Here is a 13,646-nt window from a genome sequence, read left to right on the forward strand (position 1 = left end):
CTTCTCGCCCACTTTGCTTTTACCACGTCAAGCTCTACTATGGATAAGTGGTCAGTGCGGATCAAGGCGGCCGGACTGTTAGCCGGACCTTCTTCCTAACGAGGGCCCCTGGGCGGGGGGCTCAATTCTGCCCCCTCTGCTAGCCGGGGATAAGTGGGCGCCCGCACCGGGAGCCTCGGGCCCCGCTCCCCGCCGTGGCCATGGGCTGTGGCGCCAGCCGCCCGCGCCGGCCCGGGTCGAGCGGGAGAGTCAAGGCCAAGGCCGCCCCGGAGTCTCGAAGGATGCAGGTGGCCCGCCTCCGCGCCAAGTTCGCCCGCCGGGTCCTCGCCAGGTAAAGCGCGGCGTGAACCGCAGGCGGAGGGGCTGGGCTGAGCAAGGTGAACCGCTGACCGAGGCGCCCTTAAAGTTCCCCTCAACTTGACCGGACCTTAGGCTTCTTTCTGATCAAAGGCCCCAGACCTCCCTAAATCTTCTCTGCCCCTTTGAGATGTAAATCTTTTACAACCCAGGAATGTCTTTCTCAAAGACCTGGGCGCCAACCTTTTGAAATGTAATCAAAGAAAGATCGAGGCTCTATCTACCAGTCTCTGTGGGAGGGTAGGAATCTCACTTCCATGACACCCCTTCCTACCCTAATGCCCTTTAGTAATTTCCTATAAGCTCACTCCAGCCTTACAACTCTCTTGCCTTGTGTTTCAACAGTTGAGTTCAGTCTCTCCCATCGCAGTAGTTTTGACCTCTCTTGCAATAGTCTGGAATAAAGTCTTCCTTGCTGTTTTTAGCAAGTGTCCAGTGCAATTTCTCTTTGAAAGAGGGGAGGAGGGCAGAAGACAGGGAAAGTTCAAGACTGAAGAAGTAGAAGGAGCCACAGGGAGTAGAGGGAGAGAATCCCTGACCTCAGAGCCCTGGGAAGGAGGAAGGCCTCCCACCCGCACAGCGCCTGGCAGGGTGGAGTTGGGGGAGCTTGCCATAGATACACTGGGGCTGGGGTGAGTGAAGGATCTTCTGTTACATTCTAGAAAAGGAGATCATAATTAGTGGAATAGAAACAGGGCTTTGAATCAACCAGACCTGAGATCCATTCCTGTCTTTTCTATTGTGTGTCATTGGGAATGGTCCTTAGCCTTTTTCCTTGCTCAATTTCCGCCTCTGTAAAATGGGAATAATAATAATAGCTGCCTCGTAAGAATGCTGTGAGGATGATTAAGTAATATATGTAAATGTTGCTGCACAGTGCATGGTGCAGATCCTCATGTAGATACTATTATTGTCTTCATAAGATGACCATGTAAGAAATGAGCAAGGAAAGCTGGCCGGTTGGTTGGCCTGAGAAAGAATTTCCTCAGAGTGCCCCACGTTGGCCAGGTGGAGGAAGGACATCATGGAATCCCCTCCACTCTGTAGCGTTTGGTTGGACACAGTGGTAGGTGGCTTGACCGGATTCTCAGGGACACTTCTAGTCTTAGGATTATACACTCACCTCATCACACTGTTCTGACCATAGTCTATGCAGAGTGATTTCCTGGCATCCTTGGGAAATTCTGGTACAAGGATGACTTGAGGATTAGTCTAGTATCTGCTAAGCTTAGAGAAGAACAAAATTGGCTGATGCAACTGAACTTGAATCAGAGGGGATATGGGGTCTTGTCAAGACTGAATTGATTGGGTGGCATCTCTGGTCATCTGTGGCCAGGGGGTCTGGTCTAGTCTTTATCCACCCTCATAACCTCCACCTCCGGGTTAGTCCCAGGCCCTTAGATTATGACACAGTCATAGAAGTAGAGGATCTCAATATTGGAAAGCTTTAGAGACTAACTAAAGGCTCTTCTTTAACCAATGAGGAATTGAGCCCTAAAAGATTAGGTGACTTATCCAAGTTGGTGACAGAAATGGGTCTAGAACACAGTTGTCTTTCCTCTCCATTGTGAGCCCAAATGATAGATGATAGAATTTAAGTCTGACTATATTCACTTTCTTCTTGGGAGTTCATTACAATTGCTTCTGTCTAACCGGTTGCAATATTATTATTGTTTCCATGTTTCATTTTTTAAATCATGTTCAGTTTGTGGCAGCTGAGGTCAAAGTAATAATTTTGTTTCTTATAATCTCTGGGATGATGTAAAATTGCATGACCTACAAACCTGACTTTGAGGCTGCTTTGTGAGAGGGTGGGAGTGGAGAGTGGAAGTGGAGGAGGTGGATTGGCCTTGTAGATGCATCCTCCCATGCCTGATTCCATTCTTAATGTTTTCAAAATAAGACCATAATTTGGAAATAATATTCATTCAGTGAATGATTCTGTCATTCAACATTTATTGCTGTCCCCTCTGTGCCAGGCACTACACAAGATATAGCCACCCAAGTCACAAAAATAGTCACCATCGTCATAAAAATTGTCACCATCCTCATAAAAATAGTCACCATCTATGGCCATCAAGGGCTCGCAAGCAAGGCCACAGCTTCAGGCTTTTCTTGTGGGACATTTGTTATCTGAAAGCATTTATTTGCACTACTCTAAATTTTGGCTTAAAGCTTACTGTTTCTTCCAATGCCAAATTACTGGCATTTTTTCAAACATTTGGTTTATGAAGGCCCGTAACAATGTTGAATAACACTCCTTTTATTTGAGTGAGAGTGTAGTTCCTCAGAAATGGTAATTCGTCTGATAGCTGATGATTAATCCCATGAGCAAATGAATTTTCCTGCAGTTTTGAGGGCATAGTGATAAATTAGTATTTGCAAAGTGCTTTCATCCACATTAGAGGTAATGTGTTGGTCTGCAAAGCAACAGAATTTGAAATGCCTGTGATTATCTTCAAAATCACACTGGGAGTGCATGTGAATGAAAAAAGCAGAGTTGGAAAGAGAAGACGGGACAGAATCCATTTAAGATTACTAAATTGCTATCTATTTTGATAAGGTAATTGGCCAGAAAATTAAATGCACCGTATAGAACAAAGCTATTTTCTGTAAGCTGGTACAGCCAAATGCCATTTGTATTCAGTAAGCACAGGAATATAAGGAATAAGTAAGTAGACAAATGAAAAAAAAAAATACAGGAAGAATAAATTCAACAAAAAGAAGTAAGGCTGTTGTACAGATTGATATTTGCATTTGAATCTTTGGTATTCAGTATGTGACTTAAAGAATTACCTTCTCCCTGTGTCCTCCTTGAGTACATTCCATTCGCTGGCATTCTTACCTGGGAGAAGTTTTAGTAAAGTGGGAAAAGCACCAAATTATGATGCAAGTAAGGAGACCTGGGTTCTAATCTTCACTCCACAAATTAAACAACCAATCAGCTAACCTGATCTTCAAATGTCTTCATTTGTAAAATGAGGAGTTGGATTAAATCATTCTCTAATATTCCTTCCAGCTTAAAATCATGATTCTAAGTCAAGCACTTTCTCAACATTTCTTAAATAAAGATAGAAGGTTAAATTTTGATAGGATTCTTAAATTTACATAGACATTAACACAGGTAACTAAAGTTTAAGATCCCTAGCCTTTGAAATCCTAGCTGACTTCCTGGTCTTTCTGAGAGATGATTACTTTACACATTACTCACATACATCCCAGGTTAAAATTTTGTTGGCTGTGTAAAATTGCAAGTGCAGTAGCATCAGGTAGGGGGAACTATGAGAGCTGTTGGCTACCAGGTGGTCCTGACACCACCGCCACCCGTCTTCTGAAAGCTGCCCTTATAATAGTGCAACCGTGCTGACTTTCACAATGGTACATCTACTGAGGAGCGATTTAGGGCGATACCTTGGGTGAGATGTGAGTTATGCCTGGGACTGAGAGCTCACAGTCTAGTAACCTGAGGAAGCCTACTCTTTGTACCCTGTCTCCTGATATGGTTTCCTCCATCTTTGGAGAAGTTATAAATAAGACTAAGCTTCTTTTTTATTCTCTCCCCCTGGTTTGGTGGTTGCTGTTGCAGAATGATAAAAACAAGAGTTGGAGGGAGGAAAGAAAATGGTAGATGGAGGTCCCAAAATTCTTCAAGAAAATTTTGGAGAAATGCATTTGAAGGAATTGGATTTAAATCCCATCTATTGCAACTATCAATACAATCTGTATGGCCTTGGGAAATCACTTAACTTTTTAATATCACCCAGCAGGAATTTTATAGGATAGGATTTAAAAAAAATAAAATTCCTGGAGCATAATAAATGTGCAATAAATGGTAGCTATTGTTATTAAGATTATTTGTCTTTCTACCAACTAATTACTTTTATATCACTTGCCTCCATTTCAAAAGAGGATTTGGGGTGACTTTCAAAAATAATGAACACAGTTACGCAAGGAAATTGGATAGGGGGAATATAAAGCTAGAAAAGATGATATAAAGCATCTAATTAAATAATTTTGAAAATCATCACTTCAGAGGGTAACAGATTTATTTGGGTTTTCTTCCAACAGATATGATATCAAGGCTCTTATCGGGACAGGCAGTTTCAGCAAGTTTGTCAGAGTGGAGCAGAAGACCACCAAGAAACCTTTTGCAATAAAAGTGATGGAAACCAGAATGAGAGAAGGCAGAGAGGCGTGTGAGTCTGAGTTCTCCGTCCTTCTGTGGGTTAGCTATCATTACATTGTCAGCTCCTGGAGATCTTTGAGGCCGAAGATCAAGTTTACATGGTGATGGAGTTGGCTACAGGAGGGGAATTCTTTGATGAACTCATCTCTCAGGGATACTTTACAGAGCAGGACGCTGTCAGAATCCTCCACACAGTTGCTGATGGCATGAGGTGTTTGCAACTCATTGAAAATAACTCACAGGCACCTAAAGCCCGAAAATCTCTTATGTTATCACCCAGGTGCAGAGTCAAAATTTTTTATCACAGATTTTGGTTTGGCACACTCTGGGAACAAAAGTGGTGACTGGACAGGGAGGATGCTCTGTGGGACCCCAGAGTAAATAGCCTCCGAGATTTTGCTAAGGAAACCTTACACCAGTGCAGTTGACATGTGGGCTTTTAAGGCCTAATCACATATGTTTTACTTAGCGGATTCCTGCCTTTTGATGGTGAAAGCCATATGAGACTTTACAGGAAGATTCTGAAAGGCAAATATAATTATACAGGAGATGTAAGCTCTCACTTTCTTTCTATTGACTTGGTCTTGAATAGAGTTTCTCAACCTTAGCGCTACTGCCATTTAGGGCGGGATGACTCTTTACTGGGGGTGGGGTGGGAAGAGGTCATGGGGTGGGACTGTCCTGTGCATTGTAGGATGTTTAGCAGCATCCCTGGCCTCTACCAACTAGGTACCAGTAGGTATACTACTAGCAGATACTGGTAGATACTGATTTCTAGTAGCTACACTAGATACACACCTTCCCCCAGTTGTGACAATCAAAATTGTCTCCAGACACTGTTTTTTTTTAAAGAATTATTTTTATTTTTATTTATTTTTTTGGCTGCGTTGGGTCTTTGTTGCTGCGTGCGGGCTTTTCTCTGGTTGCAGTGAGCAGGGGCTACTTTTCGTTGTGGTGCACGGGCTTCTCATTGCAGTGGCTTCTCCTGTTGCAGAGCACGGGCTCTAGGCACGCGGGCTTCAGTAATTGTGGCACGTGGGCTCAGTAGTTGTGGCTCACAGGCTCTAGAGCACAGGGTCAGTAGTTGTGGCGCACAGGCTTAGTTGCTGGGATCTTCCTGCACCAGGGCTCGAACCCGTGTCCCCTGCATTGGCAGGCGGATTCTTCACCACTGCGCCACCAGGGAAGCCCTGTCTCCAGACATTGTTAAATGTCCCCAAGGGGGCAAAATCACCCCTGGCTGAGAGCCACTGGTCTCAAGGTAGCAAGAGTCCCGATTACTGAGTTGTCTGTGGTTAGCACATGACATTGACAATCAAGTAGATGAGTGAGTTTTCTGTTGTTTCTTTAATCATCATGCAGAGCCTGAGCCAGCTGAGTAGATTAATGTGTACTCAGAGGCTCAGCATGCTGCTTGGGTGTTTGATGAGAGATTTTCTGCCTTGATTCTAGATGATCCACACCCTTTTTGAGATGTAGTGTTTCCTCAGTGAAATATTTAACTTCACAGTTTGTGTAAAATATTTATCCATTGTTTAAACTTGGAACTCCCAGTGTTTATGAATGTGTTAACTTTTTTGTTTTGTTTAAGGAAGGAAAGTAACCAATACTTCTCTGTGGGAAGCCTGACAAAATAGGAAATTCACTTCATGTTGAGGAAATTTATTTTATGTTTAACTATAAAAGGGCTTTTTTCCCCTCGTGAAGAAAAGTATGGATAGTTTGATTTTACCTACTTAAAGTGTAACATCTATATGTATAACATCTAAAGCAAAATTGAAAGCTAAATAACAAATTGAAAAATAATATTGTCTATACTCTGACAGATTTAATACCTTATAGTACATGTACATATTTAAAAAAAAAACTGATACAAATTGACAATTGAGAACTGAGACTTACATAGGGAGATAGATAGGAAAGGATGGGAAGAATTCACAGACAATGTAAACCACTGATTATTAAAAGCTTGAAAAAAATGTCTAGCTTCACTAATGACCAAAGAAATGCAAATGAAGACAACAATATCTTTTCTTTGTCTTTCAAACTGATAAAGATTAAAAAAAAAACCACTCAACTTAATTCTACTCATTGCTGCTAAGAGTACTAAGAGACTAACCCTGTTATTCACTACTGGTAGAGGATGAATTGTAGATTTCTTGGAAAGTAGTTTGAAAAGATACATCTAGAACTTTTAAAAGTTTATGTATTTTGATCTACTAATTCCACTTTTAAGAATCTAAGGAAATAATCTCAGATGCAGCAAAGATTTCAGTGTCAAGAGGCTCATCTGGGCTATACTACAAAAGTGGACAATTGAAAAGAACGCTAAGAGAATGTTTGAATAAATTATTGAACATTCATACGATAGTCCCTAAATTATTCATGTTTAAAAATTATAAGGGTAATGGAAAATATTTCCGATATACTGCCAAGTAAAAAAACAAAACAAAACAGAATACACATTGTGTATACGGTATTAACACAAATCATGTGGGAAAATGTATGCAGAGGGAAAAGTCTTTGAGGAAATACAGTGTAATGCAGTATAATGTTAACAGAGCTTATCTCCCGGTTTACGGATTATGTACCATTTTGGTTTTCCTCTTTATAGTTTGAGTATATCTGTATTTCTGTTTTGGTTTTGTTTACAAAGAACATATATTTCTGTTTTGGTTATCTATTGCTGAATAACAAACCTTCCCTAAACCTAACGCCTTAAAATAACAACCATTTTATCATGACTCATAATTCTGTGGGTTGACAGGGCTCAGTTTGGTGACATTTCTGCTCCACATGATGTTGCAGCCATCTGGTCTTGACTGGGATGGAATAGCCTTGATGACCCCTCAAATGGCTGACCTCTTGGTGGGATGGCTGGAAAGCTGGATTAACTAGGTCACTGGGACCACTCGGCCTTTTTCTCTCTCCTCTCTCTGTGCATCTCAGGCCCCTTTTCTCTCCATGGGGTTTCTCCACGTGGTCTCTTCAGCAGGGCAGTCAGACGTTTTACATGGCGGTTTAGGCTTTCCAAAAGGCAGTATTCCAAGAGGGAGACAAGAAGTCGCCAGTCCTCTTCAAGGCTGGGCTTGGAAATGGCACAGCATCCCTTTTGCCTCATTCTATTGGCAACTGTGAGTGCTAGGCCAACCCAGATTCCATGTGCAAGGAGACCACATAAAGTGTGGCTCCAGGGGGCCTGGTCCATTGGGGCCACATTTGGACTAGATATCACAATGTCTTTTTTAATGTGCAAAAATAATAAACAATTATTCTATTAAGAGGTCCTTTTGTCAGGTTTAATTCAGAGGATTTCTAACGTCAGGTTCCTCAGAAGGCAGCCCTGAAAAGAGGGTTCGTGTACAAGTAATTTATTAAGGATAGACTCCCATGGACACAGGTGAGGGAGTGAGGGAACCAGGATGGGTAGGGGAGGAGGCCAAGGCCATGGAGGTGAGCCTCATCCCACAGCATTGTTCCAGCCTGAGGGAGGTGAGCTGGGTCTTCACGCCCACCCCTCTCTGCTGACCCGTGGGGTGGTGATACGAATGCTGTGGCAAATACTCACTGCTCTCTGGGATCAAGGCAGAGTGACCCCCGAAGCCCAAGGGTGATGATGAAAAAGATCGAGGTGCTGCGTTTCAGAAGCAAAACACTCCAAAAGAGAAGAGTATACGCACATACCGGAAAGAGGGGCTCAGCGGCAGGATGGAGCACTGATATCTCCATGATGTCATGCTCTGTTTCTTGAGGAAATGCCTGTCTGTAGCCCCAGAGTACTGAAAGCAATACCACAGAACAGAAGTGCAACTGCTTTTAATAACTTATTGGATTTATATCCCCTTGGCCTTCTTCCCCATGCTTGTCAGCTACACATGTCTACATATTAACATTTTCTTTTAATATTACCAAGTGGCTTAGTCATCTTGAGCTGCCATAACAAAATACTACAGACTGGGTGGCTTAAACAACAGAAATTTGTTTCTCACAGGTCCAGAGTCTAGGAAGTCCATGATCGAGATGACAGCAAGGTAGGTTTCATTCTGAGGCCTCTTCTCTTGGCTCACAGGCAGCTGCCATCTCACTGTGTGCTCATTTGACCTCTTCTTTGTGTACATGCAGAGAAAGAGAGAATGAACTCTCTGGTGTTTTCTTCTTATGAGGACACTAATCCTATCAGATCAGGGCCCCACCATAATGACCTCATTTAACCATAATTACTTCCTTAGAAATTTCATCTCCAAATACAGCCACACTAGGGGTTAGGGCTTCTATATATGAATTTTGGAGGGACACAAACATTCATTCCATAACACCAAGGAAACATATGTCGATAGACTCAGATAAGGGTATCATCATGTTTTCTCTGTCATAATATTGTTGTCTATACCTATCAAGAAATCTAGTAATTTCTAGATACACCAATTTTATTTAAAAACCGGGTGACCATCAAGTCTGGAAGCATAGGTGTGATAGACAGAATAATGCCCCCCCCGCCCCCCCCAAAGATGTCCACATCTTAATACCCAGAATCTGTGGCTATATTACTTTACAGGTCAAAAGGAAATTTGCAGACGTGATTAAATTAAGGGTTTTGAGATGAGGAGATTATCTTGGATTATCTGGGTGGGCCCAATGTGATCACAAGCGTCTTTATGTGTAACAGGGAGGAAGAAGGGTCAAAGTTAGAGGACATGTGAAGACAGAAAGATAGGTTGGATTAATGTGTTTTGAGGATGGAGGAAGGGGTCACAATGAGCCAAGAAATGTGGGTCGTCTCTAGAAGCAGGAAAAGGCAGGGAACAGATTCTCCCCTAGAACCTCTGAAAGGAACATGGCTTTGCTGACACCTTGCTTTTAGTCCGTCTCTAAGAGGAACACGGCTCTGCTGACACATTGATTTTAGTCCCTAAGACCCATCTCAGACTTTTGACCTGCAAAACTGTAAGATGATAGATTTGCATTGTCTTTTTAAAAAGTTCTGTTGTCTATAACTGAAATTCCAGGTGTGACACATTGTGTGAATCACTTCTTTTCTCTAGAAGTCAGATGGAAGAGTGAAATAAATAGGATCAGAACATCCAGAGATCTCTTATGGTGAAGAAGAGAGACATGTTTAATATAAATAGCTGATATTTTACTAGACACCTGGCAGATCTGTACTCTAGTCTCACCCATGTCTAGGCAAAAAATTAGCTATAATGTTAATGTTTAATTTTTCTTGATTTTGGTGTGAAATACATTCCTTTTCATGAAGCTTTTATGACCATTCCACTGTTGTTCTTTCCTTTTCTGAATACTGTTTAGGATTACCATAAATTTCTTTTGTTTTGACATTTAATCTATGTGTCATCTTTCTAAGATATTGTAGGCTCCTTGAAGGCTGGGATTCTGTCATATTTTTCAACCCGTCTCCAATATGATATCACCAAGAGGTAAGCATAGACAACGCATTTCTTAAAACTAAATTGCTTTTAAAAATTGAGATTCTGATTTATACCTACATGAGTAAATGGATCTCAACCATCACTGCATTGAGCATAGAATACAAATTTTAATTTATGGTATGGTAGACTATTAGACAACTCATATTTTTAGTTGCTGAATTTAGTAGATTCATTCTGGAATATTCGGGTGGTTTAAAGGCTGCATTTATTTTACTGGGTTTTGCAGGATAGAGGTGGGGGTTCCCCATTCCAGGTGTTCCCGGCAATGCCTGAGGAGCAACCAGGGTAGCAAGACACAGCACATGGTGGAAAAGAGGTGGAAGAGAGCAAAGAGTTCCTCCCCACTGTGTGAGGGAGACCTTTGCTTATCTACTTGGTCACCAATGCCATCACGATGACTTTCAGCATGGTGGCAGGGCTCGTGCTGGAGTCTCATCCGTAATTCTCCTGGAGACCGTTTGACGCATGCTTGTGTGTCTCCACCCCTTCCTTCTTCCTGGTTAGGCCTTCTTCATGTCAGGAATCAAGCTCAGCTTGGGGAATACCCACATGAAAAATGCTTAGTGTCCCTGCTCTTAGGGATCTAGTGCTCTTGTCTGACAGTCCACGTATTACTATGTATCTCTTCAAATATGAAGGCTGTGATACACATAGGAAAAAAGGCTCAAAGTCCATGGAGCAAGGGAAGAGAGCCTCTCACTGTGTAGGAAAGCTGGGTCAGATTTCCTGGAGAAGGGGACATTTGTGCTGTGACTTGGTGGAAGAGTAGGAGTTTCTGAATGGGAGATGAGCACATTCTAAGTAGACAGAACAACATATGCAAAAGCACAGGAAACGGAATAAGTTGACTAGTAAAAAATAAGACTTTTAGAGCATTTGTGTGCATGTGAATACATATCTATATGAGCCTTTTGTAAAGTAGTGTAGTGTAAATGTTAAGAGCGCAGTCTGGAGCGATACTGGCTGCCCTTCACTCCCAGCTCTGCCATTTACTAACTGTGTAACTCTGGGCTTGCTTCTTAATTTCTCTATATCTCAGTTTCTTCATTTGTAAAACAGAAATAATGCTAGTGTCTGCCTAACAGGGTTGTTGTGAAGATCAAATGAGCTAATAGATGTAAAGTGCTTAGAATAGATTTATATGTTAGTACATATGTAGTCAGTGCTATATATGTGTTGGCTATTTCTGTTATTATTACTATTAATATGGGAAATACTGGGACTGAAAGTTTGAATTTTGCTTAAGCAATATATATATGTACATATATATATATATATATATAGAGAGAGAGAGAAAGATAGAGAGAGAATATATAATTATCAAGTGTACCTGTCTCACCTTTTAAATGGAATAGTGAGAAACGTGTGGTGTTAGCTTTTTAATATTCATGATAAATCAATTACACATTCTTGCCAATGAGTTGAGAATCACATATTTTGCCTAATTATCTCCACTATATAGCAGTAATCTTTTTTTGGTGTGAAGTAAATTGATAATAAAGTGAGTCATAACCATATTAGCTAGCTGACAAGGATAAACACTGGTATTAAAAAGATATATATATATATTTTTTTTAATAAAATTATTTTATTTATTTATTTGTTTTTGGCTGCGTTGGATCTTCGTTGCTGTGCACGGGCTTTCTCTAGTTGTGGCGAGTGGGGTCTACTCTTCATTGTGGTGTGCGGGCTTCTCATTGCCGTGGCTTCTCTTGTTGCGGAGTACGGGTTCCAGGCACATGGCCTTTAGTAGTTGTGGCTCGCAGGCTCTAGAGCACAGGCTCAGTAGTTGTGGTGCATGGACTTAGCTACTCCGCGGCAAGTGGGATCTTCCCGGACCAGGGCTCGAGCCTGTGTTCCCTGAATTGGCAGGCAGATTCTTAACCACTGCACCACCAGGGAAGCCCTAAAAAGATATTTTAAAAATAACCCACATGGACATTAATAGAAAGTGGTGCCCATCTGCTTAGATTCACCTATGATTGCTGTACTGTTAGGAAAAAATTTACTGATATGTTCCCTTGGAAGGAACAGATCTGATGAATTATGCTCACCAGCCATGACCCCAGTTTCTTTCTATCTCCTTATCTCCACTAGTTTCTCACATTTTTTCTTTACTGTATTTCTTCTCTACTCAGGTTATTAAGTAGGAAAAAAGGAGAGGAGAGCAGAAGATTTGGTCCTTTAACTCACGTTCATCCTCTTTCCATCCTGACTAGAATGCCAATAATGAACATTACACTGTATCTCAGGCCATAATTCTTGCAATTTGGTTCCCATTCCTGTGTTTTAGTTCCTAAGTACTTCTGCTCACAAAAAAAGTGGTGCTCAATATTTTTTTAATGATATTTTTACTTTAAAAGTTGTTTTACAGAAAATAATTTAAAGACTATAAATCTTTCAAATTGGACTTCATTTTCTGCTTGTCACGTTCTTCACCTCTTCTCTGACTTACCTTAAATTGAATGTATGGATATCTTCCTTTAAACTCAATCACAAAGAGTGAGTGTTTGTAAGAATTGAAACAGAGAGGAGCTTCAAGATGGCGGAAGAGTAAGACGCGGAGATCACCTTCCTCCCCACAAATACATCAGAAATACATCTACATGTGGAACAACTCCTACAGAACACCCACTGAACGCTGGCAGAAGACCTCAGACCTCCCAAAAGGCAAGAAACTCCCCACGTACCTGGGTAGGGTAAAAGAAAAAAGAAAAAAAGAGACAAAGAATAGGGACGGGACCTGCACCAGTGGGAGGGAGCTGTGAAGGAGGAAAGGTTTCCACACACTAGGAAGCCCCTTCGCAGGCGGAGATTGCGGGTGGCGGAGTGGGGAAGCTTCGAAGCCACGGAGGAGAGCACAGCCACAGGGGTGCGGAGGGCAAAGCGGAGAGATTCCAGCACGAAGGATAGGTGCCGGCCGGCACTCACCAGCCCGGGAGGCTTGTCTGCTCACCCGATGGGGCGGGCGGGGGCTGGGAGCTGAGGCTCAGGCTTCGGTCGGATCCCAGGGAGAGGACTGGAGTTGGCTGCATGAACACAGCCTGAAGTGGGCTAGTGCACCACAGCTAGCTGGGAGGGAGTCTGGGAAAAAGTCTGGAGCTGCCAAAGAGACAAGAGACTTTTTCTTGACTCTTTGTTTCTTGGTGCGCGAGGAGAGGGGATTAAGAGCGCTGCTTAAAGGAGCTCCAGAGACGGGCGGGCCGCGGCTATCAGCGGGACCAAAGAGATGGGCATGAGACGCTAAGGCTGCTGCTGCAGCCACCAAGAAGCCTGTGAGCAAGCACAGGTCACTATCCATACCTCTTCTCCCTGGAGCCGGTGCAGCCCGCCACTGCCAGGCTCCCGTGATCCAGGGACAACTTCCCCGAGAGAACGTGAGGCACGCCTCAGGCTGATGCAACGTCATGCCAGCCTCTGCCGCTGCAGGCTCGCCCCGTACTCCATACCCCTCCCTCTCCCCGGCCTGAGCGAGCCAGAGCCCCTGAATCAGCTGCTCCTTTAACCCCGTCCTGTCTGAGTGAAGAACAGACACCCTCAGGCGACCTACACGCAGAGGCGGGTCCAAATCCAAAGCTGAAACCCCAGAGCTATGCGAACAAAGAAGAGAAAGGGAAATTTCTACCAGCAGCCTCAGGAGCAGCGTATTAAATCTC

At 42.7% G+C, this 13,646-nt stretch overlaps 1 protein-coding gene across 1 annotated transcript; it reads left to right on the plus strand.

Moving 5' to 3' along the window:
• Positions 1-200: 200 nt before the first annotated feature.
• PSKH2 (protein serine kinase H2) lies at positions 201-13,092 on the plus strand (the record flags this gene model as incomplete). Its single annotated transcript, XM_082363212.1, is given in 6 exon segments — positions 201-331; positions 4,378-4,598; positions 4,601-4,761; positions 4,763-4,921; positions 4,925-4,984; positions 4,987-13,092. Coding segments are annotated over 6 exon segments (897 nt in total). The 3' UTR covers positions 5,152-13,092.
• Positions 13,093-13,646: the final 554 nt, after the last annotated feature.

The sequence above is a fragment of the Balaenoptera borealis genome (genome assembly GCF_965194805.1).
Source record: "Balaenoptera borealis genome assembly, chromosome: 17".
NCBI lineage: Eukaryota > Metazoa > Chordata > Mammalia > Artiodactyla > Balaenopteridae > Balaenoptera > Balaenoptera borealis.